The sequence below is a fragment of the Macaca mulatta genome, chromosome 4 (assembly GCF_049350105.2).
Source record: "Macaca mulatta isolate MMU2019108-1 chromosome 4, T2T-MMU8v2.0, whole genome shotgun sequence".
NCBI classification, from domain to species: Eukaryota; Metazoa; Chordata; class Mammalia; order Primates; family Cercopithecidae; genus Macaca; species Macaca mulatta.
This window is the reverse complement of record NC_133409.1, coordinates 157,490,318-157,503,519: the sequence shown is the minus strand read 5'-3', so window position 1 is coordinate 157,503,519 and position 13,202 is coordinate 157,490,318. Positions and strand designations below refer to the sequence as shown.

At 38.0% G+C, this 13,202-nt stretch overlaps 1 protein-coding gene across 9 annotated transcripts in view; it reads left to right on the top strand.

Moving 5' to 3' along the window:
* Window positions 1-12,546, top strand: part of CARMIL1 (capping protein regulator and myosin 1 linker 1) — a 344,161-nt gene extending 331,615 nt beyond the window's left edge. For all 9 annotated transcript variants that reach the window (XM_078000908.1, XM_078000907.1, XM_078000905.1 and 6 more), the window contains 2 exons: window positions 1,232-1,363; window positions 11,476-12,546. In XM_078000908.1, the coding sequence (XP_077857034.1) occupies window positions 1,232-1,363; window positions 11,476-11,612 (269 nt within the window). In that variant the 3' untranslated portion in view covers window positions 11,613-12,546. The remainder of the gene's footprint in view (window positions 1-1,231; window positions 1,364-11,475) is intronic.
* The last annotated feature ends 656 nt before the right edge of the window (window positions 12,547-13,202 follow it).

Below are 13,202 nucleotides of genomic sequence, written 5' to 3'. Positions count from 1 at the left end.
AAGCAAGTAGGCAACTGGAAGTGTAAGACTGAAGAGAACCTTGCTGTAGATTGTCTTCTACGTGCACAGACACTCACACACCAACTTAAGAACCACCTTGCTGGTAACAGCAAAGGAAGGAGCAAGATCCAGTAGTCAGGGTGTCCACTCTTTTGGCTTCCCTGGGCCACATTGGAAGAAGAATTGTCTTGGGACACACACGAAATATGCTAACACTAACAATAGCTGATTACTTTAAAAAAAAAAAAAAAGGCAAAATAATCTTGTAATGTTTTAAGAAAGTTTACAAGTTTTTGTTGGGCTGCATTCAAAGCCAACCTGGGCCGCATCCTTGTCCAATCCTGTGGGCCATGGGTTGGACAAGCTTGTGGTAGATCCTTTCAATTAGGGTGAAACAGCCCTGGTGTTTGAATTAAGAGACTAGAATTGGCCGGGCGCGGTGGCTCACACCTGTAATCCCAACACTTTGGGAGTCCAAGGCGGGTGGATCATGAAGTCAGGAGATCGAGACCATCCTGGCTAACACGATGAAATCCCAGCTACTTGGGAGGCTGAGGCATGAGAATCACTTGAACCCGGGAGGCAGAGGTTGCAGTGAGCCGGAATCGCACCACTGCACTCCAGCCTTGGTAACAGAGCAAGACTCCGTCTCAAAAAAAAAAAAGGAAGAAAAGAGACTAGAATTCTAGTCCTAGCTATTTTGTCATCTTTCTTATTTTTAAGCTCTTCATTTGTCCAGTGACCAGAGTTTTTTCTGGTTCTAAAAGACCATGATTCCAAATTTTTGTTAGTGACCTACATATATGCATGCATGCATACACATACACACATATGTATAGTGACTGTTGTACTGGGTTTGACAACAGGTAAAGGCAGTGTCTTGTAAGTATTACATATTTTATGAAAACCAAACAGGCTTTGTGTTTAAGTCAGAAGGAACATGTGGTTTACTTACAGTCTAATTTTCAAATATCAGCACATTGAAATTCTTGATCTACAGGATAGATTCATATCTTTTCAGATGCTAACTTTTTATGAGTATTCATTGGTTTTCCCTTTTGTTTGTGGATGTAACTTAACTGAGCAAAGACATAAAACTAATTTTTGGCCAGAAAAATTCTATGATGCTTTTTTTTAAAATGACCTATTTATATATATATATTTACCAGGCTTTATGTTCTTGGAATCCAGTTTGTAGGATGGTTTGAGTCACGTGTTTGTGTCTCCTCAGATGACATTCCAGACTCTCCATCTAGCCCGAAAGTTGCCCTTCTTCCACCTGTCCTGAAAAAAGTTCCTTCAGACAAGGAGAGAGATGGCCAGAGTAGCCCCCAGCCCAGCCCCAGGACATTTTCACAGGAAGGTAAGGATTTCTTTTCTCTGGGTTAGCTCTCCCCAAGGAGGGACATTTCAAAATAAAGGAATTCATTTTGGACTTTACTAATATCTTAGAGTTTGTTAAAGTCAACATTCCTTGGGTTAAATTTTTGGAAATGGAGTAGTTTCTTAGTTCAGAAACGATTCAGCATGATTGGTGTAATTGGATCTTAATGACAAATGAAAAAAGCAGCTGAGATACCCAACCAAAGGTCTAACTTATTTGCAAGAGTAATTTCTAGATGCTTCTGAACTGACTTCCAGCATGTTAGGAGCTCCTTAAACATGATTTTATGACATATTTGGGGCTAAATATAGATTTCTGAGTCCCATTATTTTCAACGAAATCTTTTCCTACTTGTGGTAAATCACTACTGCAGTAGTTCTGGAGCAGCACCCCCGGGCCTGAGCCACCTTGCAGCTCACTCACGGTGCTCACTGAGTCACAAGGTCAGATGTTCCTCACTCTCAGAAGTGTGGTGCAGACGTGGACATTCTCAGGGCGACTTTGCACCAGTTTGCTCCTTCTAATTTGCTGAGGTAGAAGCACAGCAAGCTAATCCTGTGACAAGAATGCTTTCTTCCCAAATCAGATTGAGCTGTTACCAGTTACTATCAGAGGTGAGGCATGGTTGTGGCTTCAGCACCCATGCCATTTCTTTTAAATGTATGATCGACTTTGGGGTTCTGTCGTATGTAATGTATAGTGTAAATGCCATCTCTGAGCCCTACCTATAAGGAAATTCTAGAGCTACACAAGTCGTCTACACCCAGAAGGCTCTCATTGTGGTTTGGAGTTGCTGTGTTTTATTTTAGATGTATTTAATGCTTTAGAATCCTTTGATCTCTCTGACTGTTTTCTTCCTACAATGGCCTTTTTTCTTTTATTGATAATAGTATTGGGTTGAAGTTAATAGAAAGTGTTACTGAGCATAGTACTGTCTTTGTGGCTTGGAAATCTAATAAAAACAGTAACACTGCCTGCTTTCTCATCTCCATCCTACAGATTTATTTGTTGGGTAGAAGCTTTACTCACCTATTTGCTATAAATAAAAGATGGTAGGGTTGAGACCAAAGCTGCTAAACCACTTCTGCCAAATAGAGAAACTAAAGCTTTTGAAAAGTAGCTGGTATCTAGAGTCATTTTACATGAGATAAATAAATACAGGGTTCAGTATTATAACCGAAGCCTTTGGAAGACTTGGTATAAAAGGAAGGACCTTTGGTGGTGCCAGCTCAGAGAGACTTGAGCCGGCAGGTATTTTCTGACAGTCCAGTTCTCACCACAAAGTGCCTCCCCCATTCCTACCCTAATTTTCCATCCTTTCTGCAACTGCTAACTTTACGTCTTTACTTTTAAGGAAGTGTTGAAAATGCCCGAAAGAATTCAGTTGGAGAGAAAAAGAAAGGTGAGGAAGGGATGGTAGTGCTAAGTAGGAATGTTCATCTGTCTTGTCTGAAGCAATTGAAATATTGAAGGATTTACAAAAGTAGAAAAAAGATCAGAAGGTTGAATACAAAAATCATTCTTTTAACATTTCTGGAAAACGATGTTTTCTAGATGCCTATAAATGATCAAAACAGGGCCTAGAGTAACCACCAGCCTAACAAGTGCAAATATATATCATGGAGCCTCTCTAGTTAACAAAGTCGGGGAGATAGTGGATACTGCTGCAGGCTTTTAGCTGCTGTGAAAAAGTCGAGTGTTCTTTCCCCAGGAAGTTAGAGATAGAATGTGTTGCTCTTTAAATGTTTCAGAGCTTTAGGGGTGGATGTTTGATCCCCTTCCTCATCCGTCTCCCTTCCCTAGTAGCAAATCTTAGGAATGGCTCCCACGCCCTTCTTTCCAGTCGGACGGTAGGGATGGCTGAGCTGTGGAGACCATCACTTTCCCACCTGGGATCCAGAATAAGTTAATCAAAGACATCATCCCGATGTTATCACTTGGTATACAAATTGGACTGAAAATATACATGAAGTCTGGGAACAGTCTGTAAATGTCTGAGGTAGTAAGATTTTGACTTTATCAGCTTGTCCACTAAGGTGGCCCAGAAGTGGCAGCCATTTGTGAGTCCTATCTTTTTCTTTATAAACTGTCCATATTGTGCTCATTTCTGTTTTCTTATCTGTTATTCATGCTGGTTACTTCATTTCCCTGTTCTTTGCCTCCCTTTGGACTAGCGTGCCCAACTAATTTCTGAAGCAGGTAAATTGCTATGATTCTTCTGGATTATTCCATAGTGAATGTGATTTTCATTAATCCATCATGGAATCAAAATGATAATACTGGGGCCTTTTTGTTAATACTTTTTTGGGGCAGAATCAGAGCTCACCTCATTTTGCACGACATTTCCATAATGTTGGCTGTTGAATTCTGTAGATAATGATGTATATCTGCCCAGGACCAGCACTGTAGGTTCCTTGAATCCTAAGTGGGGTGGGTAAGCTGATATTTAATTTTTAATATTTACATTTTTAAATATTAATGTCAACACATTGATGTATGTGCTAATATAAAGGGTAAAATAAATCCCTTTTCCTCAGTAGTGCAAAGAGGAGATTATTACAAAAGACATTCAGATCATGACAGTGGCAAGCCTTCCAGTAGAGGGAAAAGATCTTCAAAACTGTACTCCACCATTGCAGAAGAGGAAGTGAATGCAATTGGGCACAGGAAGTCACAGCCAACAAATGGTTAGAGCCTTCGATTATCATCCCTCACTGACCCAAAGCTTATGAACTGGCACTAACAAAAACAAACTGTAATTGAGTAAATTCTGTCGTGGGACTGGGTCATACAAGAGAGTCATATGAGAGAGTTTTTTTGTTTTTGGTTTTGGTTTTGGTTTTTGGTTTTTCTAAATGTCAACAGGATGGTCCTTTTATTTGGGATAAAAAAATATTGACTTAAAAATCTAAAATTAGAAATTCTTATGAGGAAGATCAAGTTACTTTGGTGACTTGTCCTTTCAAATTTTTGTGATCATGCAAGTTTATTTTTATAATTGGGGTTAGACCTCCTATTCTCTTCCTTTATATCTTTACTCTCCTGTTAGGTTTCAACTGTGGTTGGATCAGAGATTCTTAGAATGACAAGAGTTTATATCCTTAGAGAATATTGGCCTAACATCTTACATTCTTTCAGAAAAGGATCAATAAAAAGTCACTGACTCAATGCAGACGTTGAGTCATGCACATGATCTTTCAGTGGACATTTTATCACCCTTTAGTAAGAAAGAAAAAGTACCAATTAACTTGTCAACCTTCAGGAACAATTTATTCCATTTTCTAGAAGTTTATCTCTGACGTCTGTCTTTCATTTGGCCCTGTAGTAAATTCTGTAACGTACTGTTCACGTGAGAACAATCCCAAGCGACAGAAAGGAGACAGATTTCAAATCAGCTTTGCCCTCCAATGGGAAATTTAAGAACAAGTATTGCTGACTCAGAGGAAAAAATGTCTTTTTTTGTGCCTAAAGTACTCATCTCCTCCCTGGTTAATACAATAATTTTTTTATAAATATGACTTCAAAAATCCATTAAAGGAAATCTTAGTACCTGTAAAGAATGTAACATATTCTGGTATGTGAGATTTCTTTAAAGGACTTCCGCTCTTGGAATGAGGCTCTTTTCTTTCTGTGAAACTATCAGGAGTTAATAGATGCACGTATTTAGGCTCCCAGGGATTAGGTGTGGCCCAGCATTCAGGCTGTAACACCATGCCCTTCACTGCCTCCCAAGAAAGCATTTCAGAATACAAGTTAATGGGAGTGACCTTATTATAGGGATACCTTCTCTTATTCTCTTACAGCAAAAGGATAAACTATTCTTGAATTTTCACACTTTACTATTGATAATAAACTTCTTGTGATACACTTCACAGCTTAACAGCCCAATGAGTTATGACACCTGAAGTGGGAACTGTTGTCTTTGAGAACGTTCCTTGATACAGGTTTTAAAACAAAAAAGCATCTACCAACTGCCTGCCAGGGACAATGTTTGGAGCCTGCCTTCTCAGCCAGTGCCGTGGGCTCAGCCACGTGTGCTCACTTGCCTGGGATTCCAGCATGTACTAGCTAGGTGGCGGGGTGGGTTAAAGATACCTCTCAGAGCATAAAGCAAAGTCTGCAGGACACATAAGGATAAAACATTCTGCTTGGGCTGGGTAGCTCCTGCCCTAGAGAAAGCCAATTGAGTTGACCCTTTACTTTTACAGAATTCCTATGTAGTGGATTTGTTTATAGATACATAGTTACAGTAGCTCCTCTCTACAAGAAAGTTTCCCTCATATTGCCAAGAAAATCTCTATCTTCAGTCCTAGAAAAGTTACATAAATGAACACCTAAGACATTTATTTTCTGACGAGTTATTTTTGAGAATTTATTAGGCCAGAATCTCTGTCTCTATCTTGCCCCTTTTGTTAAGGGCACCTAAGGTTGCATAGATGTTTCTGGATTCTGGAGCTTTACATTTGAACTATTGTTTTCATTGACTTATATCACTTGATTATTAACAAAGCATCATTGATGCAATGTTCCTTCTTCAAGAGGCCACTAAAAACACTTCATACAAAACAAAAAGAGATGCTCCCCTGCCACCTGCCACCCAGTGCCTATTGATCATCCAGTGAGGCTTTGCGTTAGAGTAAAAAGAGGATAAACACAGAGATAACCCACCTTATAGAAAAGCAAGGAGAAGAGATTCTATATCTGTCTCAGATTTGTTCATAACCTCTTTAGCTTAAAATTCTCATTGTGAGGAGCTGGTCAAATTTTGATGGAATTAAATAGGACCATCTTGTATTTACTTTTCTGCTTTGATTTCTTGAAATAATGACAGGCATTAAGAAGTAATTTTTACAGGAGCTTCAATTAAAGTGATTTTGTGCATAATATTTTAATTTTGTTTTGTTAGTGCCGATTCCTAGCACTTGACTGTCTTCACCTTTGAGAATTGAGTAGCAGTCTGCTTTCTGAATAGTTCCTGCTTAAAAAAATAACATTTAGCGGATTAATTCTATTAAATAATTGCATGTACTTTCTTTTAAGTCTTTTAAGAGCAGCTTTGTTTACGCTAAAACAGCCTTATTTTCCTAAAGTATGTATTCATGAAACAAACAGAGGCTATTCTCAAATATTGTTCTCAAAGCATGCTGCATATTTCTATCATGAATATTATGTTTTGTGTGCCTATTATATTGATTTGACAGACAAAATGCTTAATTTCTTTTACTAGAAATATTTGTAAGCACATCTTTTTCCATTTCATATTATTTCCTCTCTGCATTTAATTATACGTTGTGATATTTTTATAAGAGTATATCCTATTTTCTTGAAGAAAATAGTTTATTTTGGCTTTGAATGCATTGTAATGGCCCCTGTTTGTACAGGGCATCTGATTCTAAGATTCCTTTTATATATCACTTGCCTCTTCCATAATCCAAGCTACAGCCAATAAATACTTGGCTGTGACTTGCAGTCTGTAAGCCAGTGCTCTGCTCTACTTTTTCCACCAGATTCAAGTTCTGCTCCCACTAAGTGAGTTCTTAAAGATAAATTTAACAGTTGGCATGTTGGGCTCTTGCTAGAAAGTATAAAAAATCAGGGCCAACTACTGAATACTATTTTCAGGTCATCATAGTGTTTTTCTCCTGGAAAATATGGATGTCAGTGGAGCTTACAATGGAGAAAATACCAAATTTTCATATGATCCTCTAACTCTGCATTTATATGCATGTTTCAGAAGCTTTAAAATCATCACATATATGCAATATCAAATCATCTTCAAGAATGACAGACTTCATGTTCGAGCCTCTCTGTACCAGTTATTGCCACTATAGACAGGATGTGTATATACATGGAGTGTTTGTGTTGAATAAATTACCTGTTCATTTACTTGAGTATCTTCTATTAGTTAACTTTAATTGTATTTAAAATAGTGATAAATATGTATATAGACACATGCATAGAGATGCTCCAGCACTCTTAACAAATACTTGCATTGAAGAAGTGTTTGTGAAACAACTGGATTTTTTTCACCCTGTGTAAAAGCAAGCATTAACTCAAGCTGCCTAAGAGGAGGTCTGTCTGAATTTGTAAAACGTCTAAATCTTATAAATATTTTAAAAATAAATTCTAGCCAGGCACTGTGGTTCACATCTGTAATCCCAGCACTTTGGGAGGCTGAAGCTGGAGGATCACTTGAGGCCAGAGGTTTGAGACCAGCCTGGGCAACAAATGAGTTGTCTATACAAAAATAAAAATAAAAAGTTAGCTGGATGTGGTGAGAAGGTGCACCTGTAGTCTGCGCTACTCTGGAAGCTGAGACAGGAGGATCACTTGAGCCCAGGAGTTTGAGGCTACAGTGAGCTATGACTGCGCCACTGAATTCCAGCCTGGACAACAGAGTGAGACTCAGTATCTATAAATGAATAAATGCTTGCATGCATACATACATACATGCATACATTCTGGAGTTTTAAAAAAGGATGTAATTCTATTGAAACCATCTTTTAATAGAAGCCTGACTAAACCTACTTCAATATAGTTGTAGTCAACATCTTAATTACATGCAATCAAATAGATGTTCCCTTAAGGGCTGGAAAGCAAACGGCAAAGAACATTCCCCCTACAAAATTGTTCATATTAGGCATCTGGACTAATAAGGCTGGAGACTAGAAGACCAAGTGCTTTGACCTTCAAACTCATCACATTAATTGCATAACTTTAAGTCCTTGATCTCGCTCTGCCTTAATTTTCCTGTCCTTGAATGGTGCTTACCTACTATAGTAAGAACATGTCAGCCTGGTACTAGTCTCATTATCACATGCACATTCACAGTTGGTAGAGTTTAATCAATGGAGGTGAATATAGTTAGAATGAATTTCTAAATAAAGTCACCACCATAGTGAAATTCTTTGACAGCCCTCTTGAAAGTATATATTATTTTTCCTCCTACAATCCCTGAGTCTTGGAGAATTCGGAAGCCCAGTGTCAGTGACTCAAAAGAATCAGCATTTAGGTGGAGACTGAAGGACAACCTGCTTTTAGCAGGAAGATTTATATGTTGGATTTCTTTGAATTTTAATCATGCCTGCTCTAATGACCCTGGTCTATAGGGTTATCTCAGTTTTTTATCTGTGACATAAACATTTTTGGTTTCTTGAATTTCTCCATTTTTAGAAAGTACTCTTATGTCATGTCATAGAACATGAGTTAGACCCAAGATTGCCAGGAAACAAAAATATTGGGAAGAATGGAAAGTTTGATTATCCTTTAAATCTAAGAATTAGAACAAATATATTTGCTCTGAAGACAAAAGAGCAGTATATTGTATTTGTTTCTTCCCTTGAACCTGTAGTGTATTTTTGAGTCATTTAATATAGAGGAAGAACTTATTTTGGTTTTAAAACAATGAAAAATATTTTCTAGAAGATACCAAAGGAAATACTCTAGTTTAAGTTTGGGTTTATTGTAAAAAGTTTTCAGGATGAAGATAATACAAGTCTTCCCTACTTTCTTTTGTTCTTAGTAATTAAAGGATTCTTTGTCTATTAGTATCAAATTGGTTTTGTGATAAAGAGCAAAATATTTATAGATATTTATGCACCTTCATTCTCCAAACCTGGCTTACTGACAGCTTTGAAAGGACAAGTGCATTTAATTTTTTTACCCAACACAAGTGCATTTAATTTTTTTACCCAACACGAGCTTAAAAATACAAGCTTAAAAACACAAACTTAAAAATAGAAATTGCACTTCAGTTTGGGTGATAGAGCAAGACCTTATTTCTAAAAAGAAAAGAAAAAATAATAGAAATCAATGATAATATTTGTTTGTTGCTTTCTTCCCCCGATTTGAGAATTTGCCTGAATCTGTTGGACAAAAAGAAGTCATAATTTAAGAAATGACGAGTTGATGGGTGCAGCACACCAATATGGCACAAGTATACATATGTAACAAACCTGCACATTATGCACATGTACCCTACAACTTAAAGTATAATTAAAAAAAAAAAAAAAAAAGAACCACTGAAAACTTGTGAGCAGGGAAGTGACATGATAAAATTGATGATGACACAGTAGACATGAAAATCAAGTTAGGAAGTGGGATACTGAAATAGACCAGGGGTATGTTAAGGGTGATGTCAGTGGGAATGCAAAGTTAGTGAAACATATAACACATTTGAAAGGAAGACTCAGTAGACTTGGGACTAGTAAATATGAAGCCACAAAAGAAGAGAGGAATCAAGGATCACTCCAGCATTTCAAACCGCAGTTTTTCAATAAGGTGACATTTGTACAAATGGAGAATTCCAGATGGGGGATAGTTTGGAAGGATCAAAGATGTGGTATGGTTTAGATATGTGCAGTCATAGAATTTGGGAATAGAAGAGTTTCAATTTTTTCTAGCTTTGTTTTACCTTGAAATTTTCTTACCAGCATTCTTAAATACATAGAAAAAATTTAAAAACTAGTACAGTAAACTCCTATGTACCCAATACATCTAGACTCAACAGTTTTCATTTTGCCATATTAGTTTTATCTATATGTCTGCCTCTCTGTTTATCCATCTTTTTGACTGAACCATTTAAAAGTAACTTGCAGTTGCAATAAAATTTCATTTCTAAACAAAAAAAAAAAAAAGAAATTACCTACTTTTATTATCAGATTTGAAAGGTTTTTTTCTTTTCAGAGTTTTGAGTCATTTCAATTTAATGTCATTAACTAAAAATTTAAATTTTTATTGTCTAAATAGCAGAATCTGGCTCTAATACCAGTATTGGCAAGAGAAGCACTCTATTAGGTTTGCATTTTGACTATTAGGTTTAATGAGCTTTCACTTCCTGAAACACTCTTCAGTGGGTTCAACATTTTAATAGCCAGCTCCTGGCAAGATGAGTTTTGTTTTTGGGGGTTTTTTTTTTAGCAGAATGCAAAAATCAAGTGATTAGAAGCATCAAGTGAATCCTATAGCTTTTGAAGGACTTATACAGTGTGTTCCTGGTTAGATCATTTGAACTTCCAAGTGATGAGGTAGCTGTACTCTTCCTTCAAGCTGGCACAAAGTGTGTAGGTTTAGTATTTTTAGCTCAAGAACTGTCTATACAATAGACAAGATGAATAGTATTTAATAATCCTTAATAGCTATGCTGGAGTACAGCATCCGAACCTTTTCCCAAGGTATCACAGCAGTGAAGCCATGTTGTAGTTGGAAAGACCATAGACTTTGGAGAGACAGATCTAGTTTAAATCCTGGTTTCAAGTTTTACAAAACCTACCTTACAGAAGGTAATTGTGAGGAATAGCGATAATAAAACAGAGAGTGCCTGACACATAACAGAGGCTCCGTTCCAGTAATGATTCTCCCACCGTTGCTTTATAAAGCCTCAGTGGATTCTTCAAATTTATGTGTAATCAGAGCAGGCAACAATAATGGTAATGCTTTTACCTGGAGGGTGATTCCAAAATGGTTGATTGTGTCATAGACAATATTTAATGCATTTTCACTAGACTTCACAGTATTTATTTCCTAGAGGGTGAAACTGAGGTTTTCTGAGTCACAGAAAGGTCTGAGAAAGACTCCTGAGGCCTTTGCTGATATCCTGCCCCACAATCAGGAATGACAAACCCCAAGTCATCTGCAGAAGGCATCGAATGGGACATCTGTCAGCCCAGCATCTCCTCAAGGCTCTGTCTGCCCTGTTCTCTCTGCTGCATGAGGGGGCAGCTACGACTGAGGAGGTCACCTGGGGCAGAACCACTTCAAAGCCCTCTTCCCTCCTGGCATCTCCCTCCACTTCCCCGCCATCCTTGCCTGGGGGGTCCTCACCTCAGATTCTTGCCCACATCTATGAGAGGTTCACCCTGTCATAGACTGTGTTTTTGTGTGTGTTTTCTCTTTTTGTTTCTGCTTTGTTGGTTGGTTTTACGTTTCTGTCTAGAGTCTCTAAACATAATAGCAAGTTTGTTTCTGAGAAAGTTCATGCTGTTCCCCTCTCCTCCCGCAAACATTCAAGGCTACTGCATCTCAGCCCATTGTCAGTCAGGCCAGTGGTGTTATTTTGTCAATAAACTGTGCGACTTTTCTTTTTATTTCAGTTTCAAGGAGAAGCTGGGGCCAGCAGGCCCAGGAGTATCAAGAACAAAAGCAACGGTCCTCCAGTAAAGATGGCCATCAAGGCAGCAAATCTAGTGACTCTGGAGAAGAAGCAGAAAAAGAGTTTATTTTTGTGTAAAGGTCACCCACGCAGAAGTCTTTCTGTGCAGGGTGCTTTGGTAGCCATCAGAGAGGAACCAAGGGCACCACCTCTTCTTCCCAGGCGTTCTTCTCTTGGTGCTTTATTCTCTTCTTTTTCTTTATTTCTCCCCCTACCCCCATCCCCTGCTTTTTTTTTTTTTTTGTATAGAAACAGATCCATTTCTTGGTAATCAAATCACATTTGTTTGGTCTTCCTCCAACCCTTCGCATTTGATTTCTAAACATTCCTTCATATGCCTTTAATGAAAGCCAGCAATTATTCCATGGGCCCTACTTGAATTTCTCTGAGGCAGCTACAGATTGCCCTGCAAGATGAGTTTTTGGAGATAAATGAAATAACTGGACACACACTCACACAAGTAACACCACAGCAAACCTCAGAGTACTGCTGAGTGTACCTGTGTCAAATCCACACAGGACTCAATATAGCAATTTATTCTTGATGTATGCAATTGCACATTGTAATTATATTAACAGAGCACACTAATAATTTGTATAAATTATATATATTAGATCTTGGGTATGGTTTTTACCTTCTCCCATGGGGAACTTCTTCCTTCCTGATGTGGAATTGTACATTTAAAGCTTGGTCGGTGACCTTTGCATAGCGTCAACGAGCACAGTTAAGAACAGAGTGAGAGAGGCCTGCGGCTGATTTTACCATGTGCCCAGATTAATGTATATAGTTGATTGGAATGAGGTTTTATGAATATTCATGTTTTTGAAGGCCTTTAATTTCTGTCTGCATATTAGCTTTTAATGTGTGATTTTAAGAGAGAATACTTTGACACCTGTAAAAATCAAAATACTACTCTTTATAAGACATTTCACAAATATTCACTTACATTACAGGCTGGAAGTATTTTATTCATATGTATATTTATACCAATAAAATGATTTTACAAGTGGAATTGGGGCCTTCTCCAGTTACATTTTTAGTTTGGACTGGCTCAGGGTGGTGAACTTTGGTTTTGTTTCCAAAATCCAAAATAATCAATGTTCTCAGATAAGCAATCTGGGAACCATTACCTTCAAAATAAAGATCACTTACCAGTGCCACTGCCTGTTTTCACCCTTGGGAAAAATGATGAAATTTACCAGAAGAATATAGAATTATGAGTTTGATCCAGCTCCCATTACCATGCATAAGGGTCATACGAGGGATGCAAGTGTGAGCGAAGAAGTGTGATTTGAAGAGTTGCAAGCAGTGGTTATCTATTGGAAAGAAGAATGATAGAAGGTGGGGTTGGCATGACATGACTATTTCCCTCATCATCCTCCACTAGCCCTCTCCTCAACTCAGGTGCCTGGCATATGAGTAAGTGCCCATAATGTAGACCAGATGGTTTGCTGCCTTTGCGTGACTTCATGAGGGCAGAAAGACACAAGATTGCTTCCTCCAGCTGTAGCTCTGCTGTCATAAAACAGAAAGTGCTCACAGAGCAATCAGGTTCACATTCATTTAGAATGCTATGTGGTAAAAGGCACACATGCTGCTGGTTAGCACTTCTCTCTGGGTTTCAGCATGAGAACTATTCTCAAAGAGACAGTCGAGAGAAGCGCAGGT